The sequence below is a fragment of the Phoenix dactylifera genome, chromosome 13, assembly GCF_051530095.1.
Source record: "Phoenix dactylifera cultivar Ajwa chromosome 13, Ajwa_hap1_PhDact_Kaust_v1.1, whole genome shotgun sequence".
NCBI lineage: Eukaryota > Viridiplantae > Streptophyta > Magnoliopsida > Arecales > Arecaceae > Phoenix > Phoenix dactylifera.
The window spans coordinates 16,407,589-16,424,778 of NC_143202.1; the positions used below are offsets into that span (position 1 = coordinate 16,407,589).

At 36.5% G+C, this 17,190-nt stretch overlaps 1 protein-coding gene across 9 annotated transcripts; it reads right to left on the reverse strand.

Annotated features, from left to right (window-relative positions):
* Nucleotides 1-868: 868 nt before the first annotated feature.
* On the reverse strand, nt 869-16,702 carry LOC103697437 (putative UDP-N-acetylglucosamine--peptide N-acetylglucosaminyltransferase SEC). 9 transcript variants are annotated; one of them, XR_015972642.2, is made up of 31 exons: nt 16,614-16,702; nt 16,207-16,423; nt 15,800-15,945; nt 15,535-15,633; nt 15,391-15,441; nt 14,481-14,597; nt 14,338-14,394; nt 13,731-13,850; nt 9,655-9,717; nt 9,485-9,563; nt 8,906-9,015; nt 8,752-8,805; nt 8,602-8,669; nt 8,412-8,514; nt 8,040-8,242; nt 7,802-7,898; nt 6,075-6,146; nt 5,906-5,982; nt 5,706-5,822; nt 5,547-5,631; nt 5,295-5,462; nt 3,903-4,013; nt 3,717-3,803; nt 3,507-3,634; nt 3,259-3,341; nt 3,044-3,149; nt 2,803-2,949; nt 2,579-2,699; nt 2,110-2,420; nt 1,810-1,962; nt 869-1,697 (listed from the first exon to the last, which is right to left on the reverse strand). XR_015972642.2 is itself a non-coding variant. In XM_088709793.1 (29 exons), exons 2-29 carry the CDS (start codon nt 16,349-16,351, stop codon nt 2,307-2,309), a joined length of 2,928 nt encoding a protein of 975 aa, XP_088565919.1. In that variant the 5' UTR covers nt 16,352-16,423; nt 16,614-16,702; the 3' UTR covers nt 1,959-2,306. The 9 variants fall into 9 exon arrangements, 3 of the variants coding, with proteins under 3 accessions (XP_088565919.1, XP_088565918.1, XP_088565920.1); XR_015972640.2 differs by having other exon boundaries at nt 16,207-16,450; XR_015972641.2 differs by having other exon boundaries at nt 869-1,962.
* Nucleotides 16,703-17,190: the final 488 nt, after the last annotated feature.

A 17,190-nucleotide genomic window follows, 5' to 3' on the forward strand; every position in this document is an offset into this window, starting at 1 on the left:
TGGTATTGAATATGTTTGAGTGGTCGCTCAGTTGAAATTTTGAAGGTTCAAAGTGAAAAAAGTTAAGTAATCTTTACACTCATTACTAGTTTTCGAATTATTAATTATTTTATTATGAAAAAACAATTGTATGTTTTTTGTTAAAAAAAATTGAGAATCAAGCATATGCAAATCATGTATTGCAATGAAAAAATTAGTTTCATAAATCATTTATTTATGAAATATGAATTCTATATTTATAAAATTTGCTTTTTTGTTATGAAAATATTGATTCCATGATTATTTCAATGTTAATAATTTATTTATAGACTATGAACTCTATAAAGCCATTTATTTTTAAATTTATTTATTTATGATATAAGAATATATATTTTAAGAAAATAAGATTTAAGAAATATTGCTGCAAGCTCTCAGATAGCTATGTATACCCCCGTTGGCAGGCTATAATAACTTGGCATATGACCCTCACTAATGGATTCTAGTAGTTAGTATACGACCCTTGCTGATGGGTTATACTACCTTGGCTTACAGCCCTCATTAGCGGGTTATAATAGTTGGCATGTATTGATTACGATCCTCTTATGGGTATAGGATGATCTTAGCATTTAATCTGAGAAAATTATTAGAAATTACGATGTGAAAAAATGACAAATAATTTATAATTTTATTTAGCATATCTACTTGTTAGTTTACCGCTAAAATTTATCTTTTTCATTAATTATTTAATTTCGGTATATTTTAGCAAAAAAAATTGAAAAATCTAATTTATCCCCTCTTAGGCTACACAGCCAGACAACACATCCCATCTCTAGATTGCCGAGAAGGTGTACCATTGCTCAATGCTTAGTCACCCCCATCCACACTCCAATTTAGATGAAATTCGTATTCTTTTCATTTATTTAATTATTGGTAGAAGGCAAAAGCCAACTACGTTTCACCTCCATGTTTTTGTACAAACTTGAACAGATGAAGCCAAAGATGACCAAAGGCAAGACAGAAGCCTTTTACTGGTCGACATTTTAGCCTTTCCCGGCTCATGATGTCAGGAGTTGGCTCTTGAACCCGCCACCAACCTTCAATTGGGTTTTGACTCGCTGGGAAGCAGACTGTCGTTTTATCTGATCCTCTCCAAGGTAGGACAACGAGCCTAACACTACTGGAATCTAATCATCCATAATATCAGCTTCCGTTCCTCATTTGCCCATTACCATCTTTGGTTGTTTTCCATTGTTTCCCCGTTGTCCCAGGCTTGCTGGATCACTAATAATAAACAATTTAAAGGATTCCACAGGACCACTCCCCCGGTCTGACGTGGAGATATTCTAGGACCATCCAGAGTTATAGGAATAAAAGAATGAAATAAAGTCCCAGCGCTGCAAAAACTCCAAAACGGCAATCTCCAGACCAGCAACAAACGTAATGCTGCTTAGATCCTGGCAGTGCAAACTTAGTACTCTGTACATTCTTGAAGCACCGGCCAGCATAGTTTGCATTCCTCTACCATAAACTGCGAGTGGCCAAAAGACAGGCTCAACGCTCAGATGACCAGACACCCATCAACGTGCCAGTTTGCTGGCAGGATCCAGAGTTTATACAAATTTTGCCTCGCTGAGTCGCAGAACATTTTCTTCCCTGCTTTGATGCAATTCTGACAACCTTCCATCAATCGTTTGGCATTCAGATCTACAGTAAACCACCTACACCAAAAAGAATGCCGAGACCCGATCCCGTAATTTCAAAATCAATAGTGAAAAAGCTTTAACTGGCACAAATTGCTTGCAAAATTATTTAATGCTTGTATCATAAAACCTCTTCTTAATGTGTGAACCACCATGTCAGCGCTTAAAATATTTTAGCCGGCGATGCAACTATAGTCACGGAGAACTTTCACAAACGAGCTTGCCCACCAGAGCCGAAACACATTAACATGCTCACCCAGAAATTACCAAATCAGCCAATTATCTGTTAACAGCAACAGCAGACTCATAAATAACATTTCCAAAACCTCAAATGCCAGGCATTTCTCATGCCAGATACAATACTGATCTCATAATAACTGGAATTTAGTACTACACTATATAAGAGTTGATCCAAGGAGTTTGATCTTACCTTTACCAATATTATATATACCTAGATCATATCCTGGCACAGACAGCATGGAATTTCTATTCAATAGAGACCTCTTTGTCTCCTACCAAACCAGGGCTTATCAAATACAGCCCCGTGCATCATTTGGACAACCAACCATAACACCATTTTCCTATGGTATGTTGCAACTCTAGCTTTATTTACAAAGCCTCCTTCCCCTATCTATCATATGGGAAATCATTATCATTCTCCGTCACTTTAAAGGGATGTGGATGTTGACCAGAGCAATGCAAATTCCACATTTTAAAGTACGCTCTCTCCAGATTCCGAACCTGAAATATCATCAGCACCATGTTAACTCATCAAAACAGGTTGAAGAAAGTCATGCAAGGGGAGGTGCACCTTGTAGCAAAATAATTTTCACGAATGTTTGAGCTGTCATGGAAACTATATTCGAGGCCACTGCCACTCATCTAGAATAAGAACTTACCCATCTTCTGGTGTCAAACAAAGGGCAGGTCATCCGAGCTTCCTTTAATTTATTGGTTAGTGCTTCAAGCTTTAAAGGATTCTGTGCCAAAGCAACTGCCTTGTCTTCATACTCTTTCATGCTATAAACAATAGAAACAGCATAAAAAATGCAATTCGATTTCCATCTTAATAGTGAATTCATAAATCTTTTTAAAAGCCAGAAAGCTAGCTAGTTACAATTACCTGCTTACAATCATCTCTTCTCCAACTCCAGTGGCCAGACACAGTGAACCAGCCACCCTAGTGGCCATTTTTTCTAGGGGTAGTGTTATCATTGGCAAACCAGCCCATAATATATCTGTGCCTGTTGTGTGCGCATTACACAGAGGCCTGGCAACATAAATCCACATCACCAGAATGCATAAATTCAATGTGAATGTGTGCATATATAAAAGGAATTTATATTGCAGCAGATCAAGCTTACGTATCAAGAAAAAGATCAGCTAAAGCACTGCGACTGATGTGTTCGTTCTTCATAGCCACATCTGTGAATATGATCTGATCTGGTTTCACTCCTTTTGCAACAGCATCTGCAGATGCCAGTATGTAGGTTATCTTTGTCATATGCAAAACCCACATATACTGAATCCAGTGCATCCATGGAGCATCCAATAAAGACAACTTGCAACATCTACTTACATGCTCGCAGTCTCATCTCACCAGCTGCTGGAAATCTTAGCAGCCACAGTGCACTGTTAGGAACACGTTTGAGAATGTTGCACCTGAAAATGGAAAAATGGATCAGCAAGAATAAGAGAGAGATTTATCTGATGCTTATGTTCAAATATGCAGGAACTGTTGGCGATGTATGGATAAACAAATATATCGGTGCATCAAGTAATTTTGTATAATATGATGTGCCTCAGGCATTAATAAAAGAGTATTACCAAGTATTAAATATTTCAGGGTCCATCTTGTACAGCTGATTAAAGCATGCAAAGATAAATTTATATTCTGGCAGTCCATAATCTGATCGTCTATGTTGACAGGCTGGATCCAGAACATTACGATTTTTCTGATAAACATGCGCAAACACAATATAAGGACAACTTCCATAAACAAGCGAGTGTAACACCTTAAACCATAATCCAGAGTACCTGCTTATAATCATTCACGAAGTAACAATGGGGCAGATGCACAAGCTTTTCTGAATAGATATGTGAGAAACGTGTAGGAGAAACAAACTGCAAAGAAGAAGAACAGTAATAAAACCATTGTGAAAGCAAGAACTTCAGGAGCTGACAGGGTAGAAAACACAGAAAAAGAGATTCATTTTGTCAAACCTCATCAGTAACCAAGTAGTCAATGTATGTTGCGCCTGTGGTTCCTGGGAACCCCATGTAAGAAACCTGGATTGGTGCTGGCTGCATGGCAAAAATTTCATTTCTTGCACCCTGTGAAATGTCAAAAAAGAAATGATTTAAAAAATGTAATCAAAGTAATCTATACGGCAAAACTGGTTAAGTTTTGAAAATATTCGCCGGACATCGGTCGATAAAGCCAAGGCCTTGGAGGCCCTTTTAGCTATTATTTAACAGTCATGTCCCGGCATAATTACAACTGACATGCTAACGGAGCTTAATATTGAGGCTGAGAAGTGCGCCAAACTAATTAGCATGACTGAATCAACCTCAAAGACATTACTGGCAGTCATAATATAAATTTTACCATCCTAAGCAAAAATCATCATAATGAGAGAAATCAATTCATCTTTTCCTGGCCAATCCATTAGACTCTAGTATTTTGCATTATTTCACAACTGTCATATGCCTGTCATCAGAATGAAAACCAAGAAGCCTAAACATATATATCATGTCTTCCCTTTCTGTTCAGGTACAGCTTTCTGGATTCTTTTATACCAATCCAAGGCCAGGTCATCTGCAATTGAACCATATGCACTGCTTTCCCTTCTCACTAAACCATGACCAACAAGCCTGTTGTTACCCATTAATCAAACTGCTATCTCACAAGATATGCCTGGTGGTTTCCTCAGAAAGTCAGTTCATGAATTTGTGGTACATTGCATGAGGTGACCAAACGAGCCTCACGCAAACTAGAAGATGGCTTTTGTTGCCTGATTGCAGCAAGCTTACTGCTGCACCTGTTCCAGAGCACAATTCTGCACCTTGTTATTTAAAAATGTCTAGGTTAAACATCAGAAACCTTAGGCATTAAATTTTGCAATTTGTGCACTTCTTTGGCATAGCACAATCTCATATGACATGCATAATCTCCACAAGAGGAACAGAATATGGTAGCACAAGAAGAAGACAATAATCAGTTATATTACTTGGGATTAAAGGACACACAAATTAGACTTATATCCAATAAGAAAATTTTACATGTTACCCATCTCTGATAGAATTCAATTAGAAGGCCTTGAGAGAGCAAAAAGAAAAAGAATTACATGGTTCAATAAGAAAATCCTACATGTTATCCCCATCTTTGTGAGAATTTGATTCATATGACTTTAAGCATAGGTAAAGTTGAAAGCCAGAAGTGTTACCTACACTGCTTGCATGATTAAGGATGCCACTTATAGACAGAATTATCTATGAGATAATTATAGGTATAATGACATATGCATCAAATATACATGGTTACCTTACAAAATTATAGAGGTATGTAACTGAGCAATTAAAGAATTTTTTTTTTTTGAATAAATCAGCAAATACCTTAGTGTAACCATTGAGGTTGATCAAGATGTGTATCTTATCCTCATTGATCATTCTGGCAATCATATCAGATGACATGGCAGACACATCGATGAAATGTTCAGCTTCAGACTGGATTCGCTGCCTCCACTCACTGCCATCATTTTGACTCAAGGCATAACAAAAGACCTGTAATTTTAACTAATATAAATATCCAGAGAAATTATAAGGTATCAAAAGACAACCTGAAAGAAAAAAGTGAGCTGAAGGAACCTCAACATTTTCTCGGTTATGCATTCCAAATACAGAGCCCATAAGATGTGAAAGAGGATGGTTACCAAAGTCGCTACTTACATATCTGCGAACATGCAAACCTTGTAAGTTAATCAAGTAACAGGTGGTTTATCATGTAGAAAATGGTAATATACTTACCCCACCCTGAGTCGCCCACATCTACCTTCACTCTTCACAGGTATCTGAGGGGGATGAGCAAATGGAGGAAGCCCATAACGAGAAGCAATCAAAGAGCAATGAGCTGCGTATTTTCGGCTGAGACAGTGACAAGCAATCAGCATACAGCTTCATTTTTTTAATAAATGAACAAGCTGGCAAAAGAAAAGAGCCTGTGTCACCTAATTTCCAGTGCAAGCATGGGATCAATTGGATATGCAATAGCATGAAATGGTTGCACACTTGGAAGAACTGACATCTGATAAGAAAGAATAGGTGGATGACTAACCAAATCCTGTCCAAATGAAAAACATGAAAATACAATTAACAATCAGTTTAATGGTTGAAGACCTTTATCTGCCTTCTAATGATTCCTTCAACTTCAACAAACTTGCTCTCCCGGTTATCCCAATCACAGACACACTGCACAAATAAATCCAAGGAAAACATTAGATTAAAAATTTTACATAAAAAGAGTAGGTAGGGTAAGGTCGAGCTTAGGATCAGAAATGCTCAACGATAAAAAGCCATGATGCTCACTTCAATTGGGAGCAGGTTACACTAGCTAATTGTACTACACACATGATTAACAGCCATTAAATGCATTGGCATGAGCCTTGGTATCCAAAATTCAGCTTTTATTTTTATTCAGTGTACTCTAAATCAGCAAACTTATCAAAAATGACATTCACTTTTTAACATGAGGGAATGAAAATGGAAATGCACACCCAAATGCAGCAAAAAAAAAACAAACGAACATAAATGAGACTTTAAACTAAACTCTGCAACCATAGTACCAAAGGGTACCTAGCCAAACCATACCAACACTTGGTACACAAATGCATACCCTTTCTGTTTTTTCAGTTTTTAATTTTTAATATTATTTTAAGATTTATGGATTTTTAAATTACGGTTTTAAGAGTGTTTTAATGAAATTTTATTTCATATTGGTCCTAAGAGACCATACAATTGCTTAATGGATGAAATTGTAATCATTAAACATAAATTTGTACCTTGAAAGCAAATGCATATCATTGTATGCCCTAGTTTTCATTATTTACATCTTTCTTCCAACTATTACCTTCTCCATGAACTCTTGCTTTTGACTTTTGTCATCCTCCCCTTACTTTCAACTCTACAATTTTTGCCTTCATTTCATTACATAGGCTGCATTATCCCAATATATAAGTGAACATGACACCCAAAGGTCTTATTATTGTCTTTCTCCTAGGCTTAAGGTTGCACCTCTCTCTCTCTTTATTGTTGCTGTCCGGTTTACAATCAACATTTACTAGAGAAACATTGATCTAACGAAACAGTCCTAAGGTTTCTTAAACATTCATTTTGTTTATGCAATCATTGCTCCCATCAAGAGTTAAACTACTATAGGTGAATCCTAAAGGTTCCTAAATGACAAAAGGCTATGATTAAGGTGTGTTTTATTCTTCAACATACTAACATATAAGAGATTGTTGTCTCCGATCACTATTCATTGAAAGTGTTTTTATTTGTTGATGGTTCAATTAAGCAATTCACGGTACAATCAATAGTGAATTGTTTTACTTAAGGGCATGGCATAGGTTATCGAAAAAGGTTATTAATGGTGGGCAAGATTTTTTTTTCAAATATTAAATATTGTGGTTGTGTATTCATAGTTTCTCTTTTAAATTTTTAAAGCAAGATTTTAGGGCAAGAATTTTAAATTTTTATTCCGAACCTAATCTTGCAGTAGAATATACAAGTTTTCCTCACCAAACCTGTCCTTCCTTTCAAAATTTTGAAGAAAAGAGAGACAAATGGCATCCTAGGGCCTTGTCTCTTTTTAGTCGAGGAATGGTTTAAACCAACCCAAACCATGCCGAACCGAGCGGAACTGAGAGGCCAAACCATCCCAGGGCTTGTCTCTTTTTAGTCGAGGAATGGTTCAAGCCAGTTCGCACCAATTCCTAAACTAAGAGGCTAAACCGACCCGATTCCACACCGATTCAGGTCGGTAGTCCCAAACCGAATGTTTGGGTCGGTTTCACAAACCATGCTTTAAACTGTGCTCCAAACAAATTGAGACCTAGTGATGTTACCTGTAAGGTGTGAAGAAGATTACAAGTCGCCTCTGGAAAATCTGGACGTAGAAGTAGTGCCTGTTTATAACTCTTTATAGCTACTTCTACATGTCCGCTGCAGATAATGACATTCGATAAAAAGGATGAAATAAATAATTATGCATCAAATACAGCAGTATCTCCAATACTGCAATATCTCAAACAGCCTAAAGCAGAAGTGGGAAACTGGAAAAAAAAAGACAAAAAAACAGAGTACCTATCCTTGTAAGCTGAAGCTAAATTTGCATGAGCTTCAGCCATATTTGGCCTGATTGTGACAGCCCGTATATAATCCTGAATGGCCTCACTAACTCTTCCAATCTCCTTGAAAGTGTTCCCCCTGTTGATCAGCCCATCAGCTGCCATAGGATCTATACGGAGAACTTCATTGTAACAAGCTATAGCATCGGCATAATTTCCCTGTCATATAAAGATAGGCATACTGTAAAACACCAGCAATACAACAAGAAATTAATAACAAAACTGCCAATAGGGAATAGTTAAGTTGATATAACATAGCATCCTGCACTTAAATAACCAAGTAAAAAGTCACTGGATGAATGGAGTTAAAGTTAGTAGTGATGAAAACCTGTTGTTTATATATTACTGCTAAATTACTGAAAGGAGCAGATAAACCAGTTGTTACAGCTAACGTTGCCTTGTAGAATGAAGCAGCTGTACCTATCATGTTCCTGCACATCCATATCTGAATTTTAGTAAACTACCCAAAGAACCGAGGTCATACCTTTCTCATTCAAACATCATTACCAAAAGCTCACCATTCCATGTATATATTTCCAAGATTTGTAAGAGCCTGTGGGTGGTTCGGTTGGAGTTGAAGGCATGACTTCACAAGGAAAAGAGATACGGTCAGATAAGAAGCAGAATCAACTAAGCACTTGTGACACACAGCAGTGTAATAAACTCACCTGATAACAATTAATAGCCTCTTCCACTCGACGAGCATCTTTCAGAGAGTTTCCCTTTAAGACACGCAAAAATTAGGTCAACCAAATCATATTAGTTTATAGGATAACAATCTAAATACATATTTGGGTGAGATTGTATGCATGAGCAATCTACCAGATTATTGAATGCCTCCACAAACCGTGGATCACAAGTTATGGCCCGAGTGTAGTGAAGGATCGCCAAATCCAGCTGGCCTTGTTCATAGTATGTACTAGCAAGATTTGCTGCATCAAAGACCCATTACTCGTCTTGTTAAGATGCATAGCTAGGTCCAGTTCAGCATATATTCAATAGCACAATATTGTTAAGCCTGATAATTGAAATTTGAGTAACTTAATTGTTGTTATGGGATATTAAAAATTAAAGTCTAAATGAAAAGATGATAAAAGTATGATTTCTCATAAAGTTTAATGAAAAAAGAGTAGCTGTGTTCTGCTCCCTTGCATGCCAGTTCAGTAAGTCCAGCTTCTTATCAAGTATTAGGCCATCTACAAGTTCACTTGTAGTTATAATCATAAAAATCTCTCACAAAAGAGAATGCTTTATACATAAAAATATGAGACATAAAATTAACTTTACAGCCTCTTGGTGAAAAGAATTACTAAAAAGAAATCATCCATCTGATTGATTGTCAGCCACTTAATGAAAAATAGAATAACATGAATTGGTTGTGCTAAAGGTTGAGGTGCTCACCATATGCCATGGCATAGTCTGGATGTACCTGAACAGCACGCTGATAGCACATTATAGCCTCTTGAGGCATGCCCATAGCCTGGAAAAACCAAGAAATATTCATTTCTGTGGAAACCAGTCCCTAGCAACTGCAGTCACCGATGCTATTGTCAAAATTCATGAAGGCTTACCTTGTAGACATTCCCTTGATTCAGATAGGCATCAGCAAAAGATGGCTTGAGTTTAACAGCTTCCTGGAAAGTCAAGATCCACAACAGTATGTTGTAATGCAGCTGTTAAATGACCATTTTATAATGGCAATGGGCTTTTGTAAGAACCCATGGACCTAACAAACCATTGATATAAGGGAATTCCAAGGGCAACCATTCAATAATGTTGGGAACACCAAAATAAGTGGCCACATAAAAGACCCATAATGCAACAACACATGCAAAATTGTCGATAATGGTTGAAGCACTAACAGTTGATAATGTTGATGGTACACATCAAAAACCAAGGATCTAGTTTTGCCTTCTCCATCATCATGATGTTGCTCGATCAACCATAAGACATTATGCTAGGAAGAGAGGGCATAGGAGAACAGGCCAGCACTGAGAGAGATCTGATACTTTGTACGTAATGAATAGCAAACATTATTGAAGACAAAAACCAAGGTTTTTTTTTTTAAGCAACAGTATATACAATGATAAGAACAGGTAAATAAAGCAAGAAGCGAAAACAGAGTTTAAAAAAAAAGGATTAATAGCTTATTACATCTTAGCAGAGAGTTAAGGCCAAAGAAACATATGTAACACAAAATGGTTCCGAGAGAGAGAGAGATTCTCCTAAGGAAACAGGACATAAAAGATCAGGCCAGCACTACGATCTGATACCTCGCACATAATGAATAGTAAATGATATTCAAGAGCCAAAAACCATGATATTTGTAAAGCAGCGGTATCAATGATTACAAGAATAGTTAAATAAAGCCAGAAAATGAAGACAGCATAAAAAAAAGGACTAACTGATGACTGGCAAGAGAGAGGGGGGGAGGGGGGAGAGAGTGTGTTAAGGCCAAAGAAACATACATAACTGCTGCCTGAGAGTCTATCTTATTTTCTACAGTAATATGAAGACCTGATATTATTGCCAGTAACCTGGTTCTTTACTTCAAAACTAAACCAACATAGAAATTATCACACAAACTTCGCCAATTTGCTGCAGTTTATACAGTTCAAAAAGCCATCTGAAGTACTATCTGTATTAAATAGTTCATTGAAGCTAACTACCTGAAATACAGAACATAGTTTAATGTTGTAGCAGGTATTAGATCCCATTTGGCATTGGTTCTTGAGAGCCAAAAAGCTCTTTTCGTGATTTTGAGATGGTTGGTAAAATTTTGACACAGTTTTCTACTTTTTCCAAAAGCTGAAAAAATATCTATACGGAAAAAGCTCCAATTTGAAGCTTTTGAATATAGGGTAGGTCAAAAATCTATCAAGCTGAACCCAACATGTTTATTAAACAGGTAAAAAATCCAGACTTGAATCGCCGAACCTGTCCAATTTATTGAACATATAACCCAACATGGCTTACAACAGGTTGAATCAAGTTAAAAGAGCTACACAGGTTAAGCACTACACCTCTACTTTTGGGCAAAACCTCTACTTGAGAGGCATCAGGAACCTATTTTCATTATAATGAAAATTCTGTAGAGATGAAAACACCCATGATAATATAAAAATAAAACAATGACAATATAATATTATTTTAATGTAATGCGATATAATAATATTATTACATCATATTACATGATTACATATATAATATAATCATTATTAATATTATATTGCATTATTACTATTTTAATATATCAATTTATATTATAATATTGTTTTATAACAATCATATTAAAATAAAAAAATATTATTATCTTATAACAATATTTTATTATAATAATAATATAATATAATCATATTATTATATTTATATTATTATTATTTATTATAAATATCAAAATAAATAATATACAAATTAAGGATACTTCATAATAATAGTTTTGATAGTATAAACAGTTAGATAATTCAAGAGACTATGCGACGCCCTTATCGTCATTTCTTGATACTAAAAGCACTTTTTTTAATTTAGTTATCAAATGGATGTTAAAAGTTTCATTGTACTTTAGAAATGCAATTACCAAACAACAAACAGCTTTTTATTAAGAATTCTACTAGCAAAAACTTTACTATCCAAAACTTTACATATAAAAGTTCTGCTGCCTAATTGAGTACAGCAGTGACTAGTGACAAGTATTCCACATTCACTTAAGAGTGAATGAGTGGGGATTGCAATATTTAGGATATAAAAAAGAATATGGATGAATTTCTGAAGAAAGGTAGTTACACACAACCATAAGAACGAACCAAGTTAACCAAAGGACAGCAACCATCTTAAAATTATTGGAGAAATAATAGGGAGAAATAAATAGAAGATGCAGCAGTTTCTTCACAACAAATGGGTTCTGCTCAAGCATATCTTTGAACTATTGAGATTTAAATAAGTGATGGTTTTCGAAACAGCAAAATAAGACCCAAAAAATCTGTTTGTACTCACGAAAGATAATCTAATCACCAAATAGACTTGCTGATGAAACACAAAAACCAGTTAAAAGGGTTCGCTACCTCTATTCAGTTTTTCATTGGGGAAGGATGGCCAAGAGACATATATGCAAAATTTTGTATATTTGCTCAAGCGAACAACTCCAAAAGCCTCAATAAGGTAGGAATTAGCTTTTGTTTCTCGGTCAATAAGGTAGGACCTAAAAATCCGAGATAAAACAATCCACAATAATTTATAGACCAAAGCCAGAGAAAATGTTAAGGCTTCTCGGTTATTATTATAGTAACATATCAAAGACATGAACATTATGTTGGCTTATTCAAACTTAAGCATTGTAATAATCCAATAGATCTATTCACTTGACAGTATTTTCACATTAAGCTTTGTTATAGTAGTAGATTTAAAACTCAATATTGTCAATGTAGGTTCTCATATTTTTGCCCAAAAGCACTCTACTAGAATGATACTAGATGACTTTAAAATGTTTATGTGGAGTAAATGATAATAACAAAGTTTCGCTAATTGAAAGTGATTTTAAAAACATTTAAATAACTCATTTTTATTTTCTAGATTTATTTGGAATTTCCACTTCACCCATAATTATTAGCAATAAGCATTATCCACCTTATATAAGGTAGTTTGACAATATTAAACATTTTGGGTGTTCTACCATTAATGCAGTGGAATTCCCTCCTTCAGAGTAACTCCCTACCAACCAGCACTTCTGAGTTACATTGATGGGCATACTCAGTCATATTGATGGATATCCTATGGCCTATAAAAACTAAACTTTACATTGTTTTGCAGTTGCATTCCCTTGTTTTAGGTAACTCCTACCAAATGGTGCTATTGAGCTAGTCATATCGAAGGACATAGTCTTAAGCCTATACTGGCTAGATTTTACATTGTTTTGGGACTGAATACCAGGTACAGACATCTGAATATCTTGGTTATGTTTGACTCGAGAATTCTACTAACTTTCCTACCAAGAATGTTTGCATACCAGATGAGAGGTTTAGGATTGATAGTTGTGCAATCTAGCTCAGCCTCTCCCAGCAGCCAACCCTAGACCATAACGAGGCAAAGTCATTTTCTGTGCACTTGTTTGCATTGACAGAGTAGCTTGACAGGACAAAGGTCTAGGACATAATTGACTTGACTTGGATTTGTACCGAGATTTAATTGATTTCCCACACCGGTTCAAGTCAAGTTTGGTCTAATTTATGGTTGGGTCTAAATATCAAGAATCAGACCATCTCTCTAAGCCTTTTCCAATATCACCATATACCAAGCACTCTAAAAGGAAAATCCAACTGCATTTTTATGCAGATATTAAGCATATATGCACATAAAAAATTAATCAGAGGTGAAAGCAATCAAAGACATATGAATGGAGATTTACAATTTTAATGAAAAATCATTAACTAAAGGAAATAAGAAATTGATTTTACTCATTATCCCTAGATGGAAAAGAATTTTAGATTCAAAGTTTATACTAAATGCAAAATCAACAATTGAAGAAAATAAGAAATCAATTTTGCACATTATCCTAAGATGGAAAAAGAGTTTTAATTTCAAAGTTTATACTACATGCCAGGCAACCTATGTTGCCCGTATTTGACTAAGAGAAGAAGGAGATATCATTTACCTTATAATACAAAAGGGCTCTGTTAAGATCCCCAGCCTCCATGAAAAGCCCAGCAAGATTGGACCAAGCAATTGCAAAATTAGGTTGTATGCGCAGGGCCTCAAGGTAGCAATTATATGCCTGCCAGACAAGAATCACTTGCATCAACCAAGCCCAGTATCGAAAATTTAAAATGCATTGGTATAACAATACATATCAAGAAACTAAAAATGCTTATAAAAAATCATTTTCTGAACAAAATTCTAGATAAAGTCTCCACATCTATAATCAATTGAGTATGGATAGTGACAACATCTATAATCACCTCTAATGAAAGATCTAGAATGCTAGGAGAAACCAAAACATAGATAATATCATTCACATTCCCAGTATTATGAGCGAAATGTTATGTTCTATCAAACAACACTTGTCAAAAGTTTCAAGCATATTCCATCAAAAGGTAAATGAAAAGAAGATATGAAATTGCACAGCCAATAGAATATCTAACATGGAAAAAACACAGAAAATACAAGCTTTAGGACTTCAAACTCAACCCCTGAACATAAGTGGCATACATTTGCATCAATTTAACAATGGGAACCAATAGGTGAGGGTTTTTGTTGCTTACCTCTTGAACTAAACCTTGGGCCTTCATTAGATTTCCAAGGTTACTATGAGCATCAACCTAGTAATATAAAGTGAAATATTGCTAAGAACTTTGTGAAATGTAAAACAAAGCCAAGAGAGCAACAAGCAAATATTAGTATTCACCGAATGAGGATTCAGGGCAAGAGCCTGGCGACAGCACTGAACAGCCTCATTCAATCTTCCTTTCCTCGTGTAAGCACTAGCCAAATTCGACCATGCATCACAGAAATTAGGTCGAAGCTACAAAAATAAAGATGGAATGAGTTACAAAGAAACATGGTGGTAAAGTGATTCTTATAACTTTCCAATTTCTCAATATAGAAACTGGAAAAAGAAGCACATACTGCAAATAAATAGGTGGACGACATAATATGTATATGTACGTATATGAATATTTGTGTGTACGTATATCTATAGGTATACGAATATGTCTATGTATATACATGTATTGTATGTATATACTGCAAATTTTGCAAATGTAAAGTAAGAGCAGGAAGATAAGGGGGAAATTTTTCAATTTTTTCTGACAATATTGATAATTACTATCATGAGCTATCCAATTCTGAACCCCCCAAAAACTTTATTGGCACTTTTTTATATCCTCCAGCATAAGGACTCTCTTCCCCAATCAATTGAACCAATTAAACTTCACGTGCTTTTAAAAAAAGTAAAGAATTTCTCCAATCATGTCCCTGAAAATGGATGATGATGATCATAATAATAATAATAATAATGGAAATAATAAAAATTATAATAATTATTAATAATAATAATGGAATACATTATTCAAAACTAACAAACCTATTTCTTCTGCAAATTTGGTTTCTTGAATTTAGCTTCTTCCAAAGAATACTGGATATTCAATAAATAAAAATCTCAACTGCCAATAAAAGAGGAAAACCCAGCAACTGCCACTGTAGGTGTTAAAAAAGTATCTCACAGCTTCAGTAAGATAGCAAGAGTAAACTACAGCTCTCAATGCGTTATGTAGTGAATAATGTGCTAAACAAATTGGTAGGCATCTTATGCATACCTCAATAGCAAATAAATAGTAACGAATAGCAAGATCAACATTGCCTTTCTCCTGCACGACAAAATGGATGTTATTTCCCATCAACCTCATTTTACTTCTTATTCTTGTCCCTACTTTATTTTTAATAAATAGCTGATCTTCTACCTTCCAAGCATTTGCCATGTTTCCATAGCACTCTGCAAAGTGTGGATCAATAGCAAGAGCTTCCTTATTCTTTGCAATGCACATGTCAAAATCGTGCAGCTGAAAACCAAGACAGGATTAGCACCATATCAGCTGAGGTAAACAAGAACAATGACAACAAAAAGAAATTTCACATATCAGACAAAATGTTATGTTTTGAAACAGGGATAACTATCCTATTCTGATTAATATTTAAAAAAAAAAAAAGGAAGTTAATCCAAGAAACCTGGTAGTAGATTGCACCAAGGAGAAGAAGATTATCAGTCCGCCGTGGGTTCTTTCCATAAACAGCATTGCTATGCTCCAAAGCCTGTTTGTAGTTCCCAGATTTATAATTCTGATGAGCGAGAGCCAGGTACATGTCCTCATCAGCTAGACCATTCAAAAATCAAAGTCACATCACTCATCGAGTTCCCAATGTCAAGAATTTTCGTTCATAGAATGTAGAAAAGACACCTTTGTCAGGGGAAAAACTCCAATTTCGACATGAATTTCAGAGCAACAAAGAATCATCCGTTTCAATTCCAACCACCACACAAAATTGGATACTTTTCCCGTGCAAGCAAGTTCCAAAAAGAAAAGCAAAGGATTCATCCACCGGAAGTACTTAAAGGAATCAAAATCGAGACAAACCTTCAAGAGGCTTTGGAGGAGGCAAGAGCTTGATATCGCCCAACGCATCAAGTGGCTGCATAAGGAACGGCGGGTCCTCGAGCTCCCCGGTCCCGAACGGATCCCTATGGAACCCTAGCACCCCGGCCCTGCCCGATCCGAACATCTGCGGCAGCGGAGGCGCCGGCGCCGGCGCCGCTGTCGCCGCCGGCTGCTTCTGATGCTGCCGCTCATCGCTCTGCAACGAGAGCATCATTCCTCCCCCCTAAAAAAAGCCCTAGCACCACCTTACTTGATCGATTCCCCGTCCACCGACCACCGATCAGAGATCGATCGATCGATTCCCAAACCCTCCCCAAAAGGAGAAGAAAATCGAAGGAAATGGGAAGAAAAGGTTTAAGCGAGGATTCTAGACGAGGTTTAAATACCTCGTGATCTCGGCTTTGCTCCAACTCCCTACTCTTCTCTCGAGCGCTCCCGCCCGCTCTCTCGGTCTCTCTCTCGCTCTCTCTCTGTGCCACCCGAAAAATAAAAAAGGCCAGCTCGTCTAAAAGGGAAGGCAATCGAATGCCGGGACGCTCCCTGATCCTGGCCGTCGATTTCCACCGCGGGCTGACACCGCAACAATCTTCGTGTCGCGCGCGGGGATCGTTACGTGTCAACGTCGGCAGTTCATTGGTTCTAGTGGGAATTTAGCTGCCAGATGCGAACAGGAAACAGTTTACTTAGCACATAAGAAGTTGATTCGTTTGAGGAATTGGAAGAAGTTGTGTACGTGGCGATCAGAGGGAGGGGTATAGGTTAATAAAGCGTGTCATAGGAATTTGGGGATCTGCGCCCGAGAACCGCCTCCAATGGGTTCTGAAAATATCCGAGCCGACTGCCGAGGAAGAAATCCCAATATTAGTGGGAAAAAGATAACTTGCCGTTCTATATTTTTGTTTCGTTGTGCCCTTTTTGACCACGTGGATCGGGATGCCAATCTTCTTTACGCCTCGCAGCGTA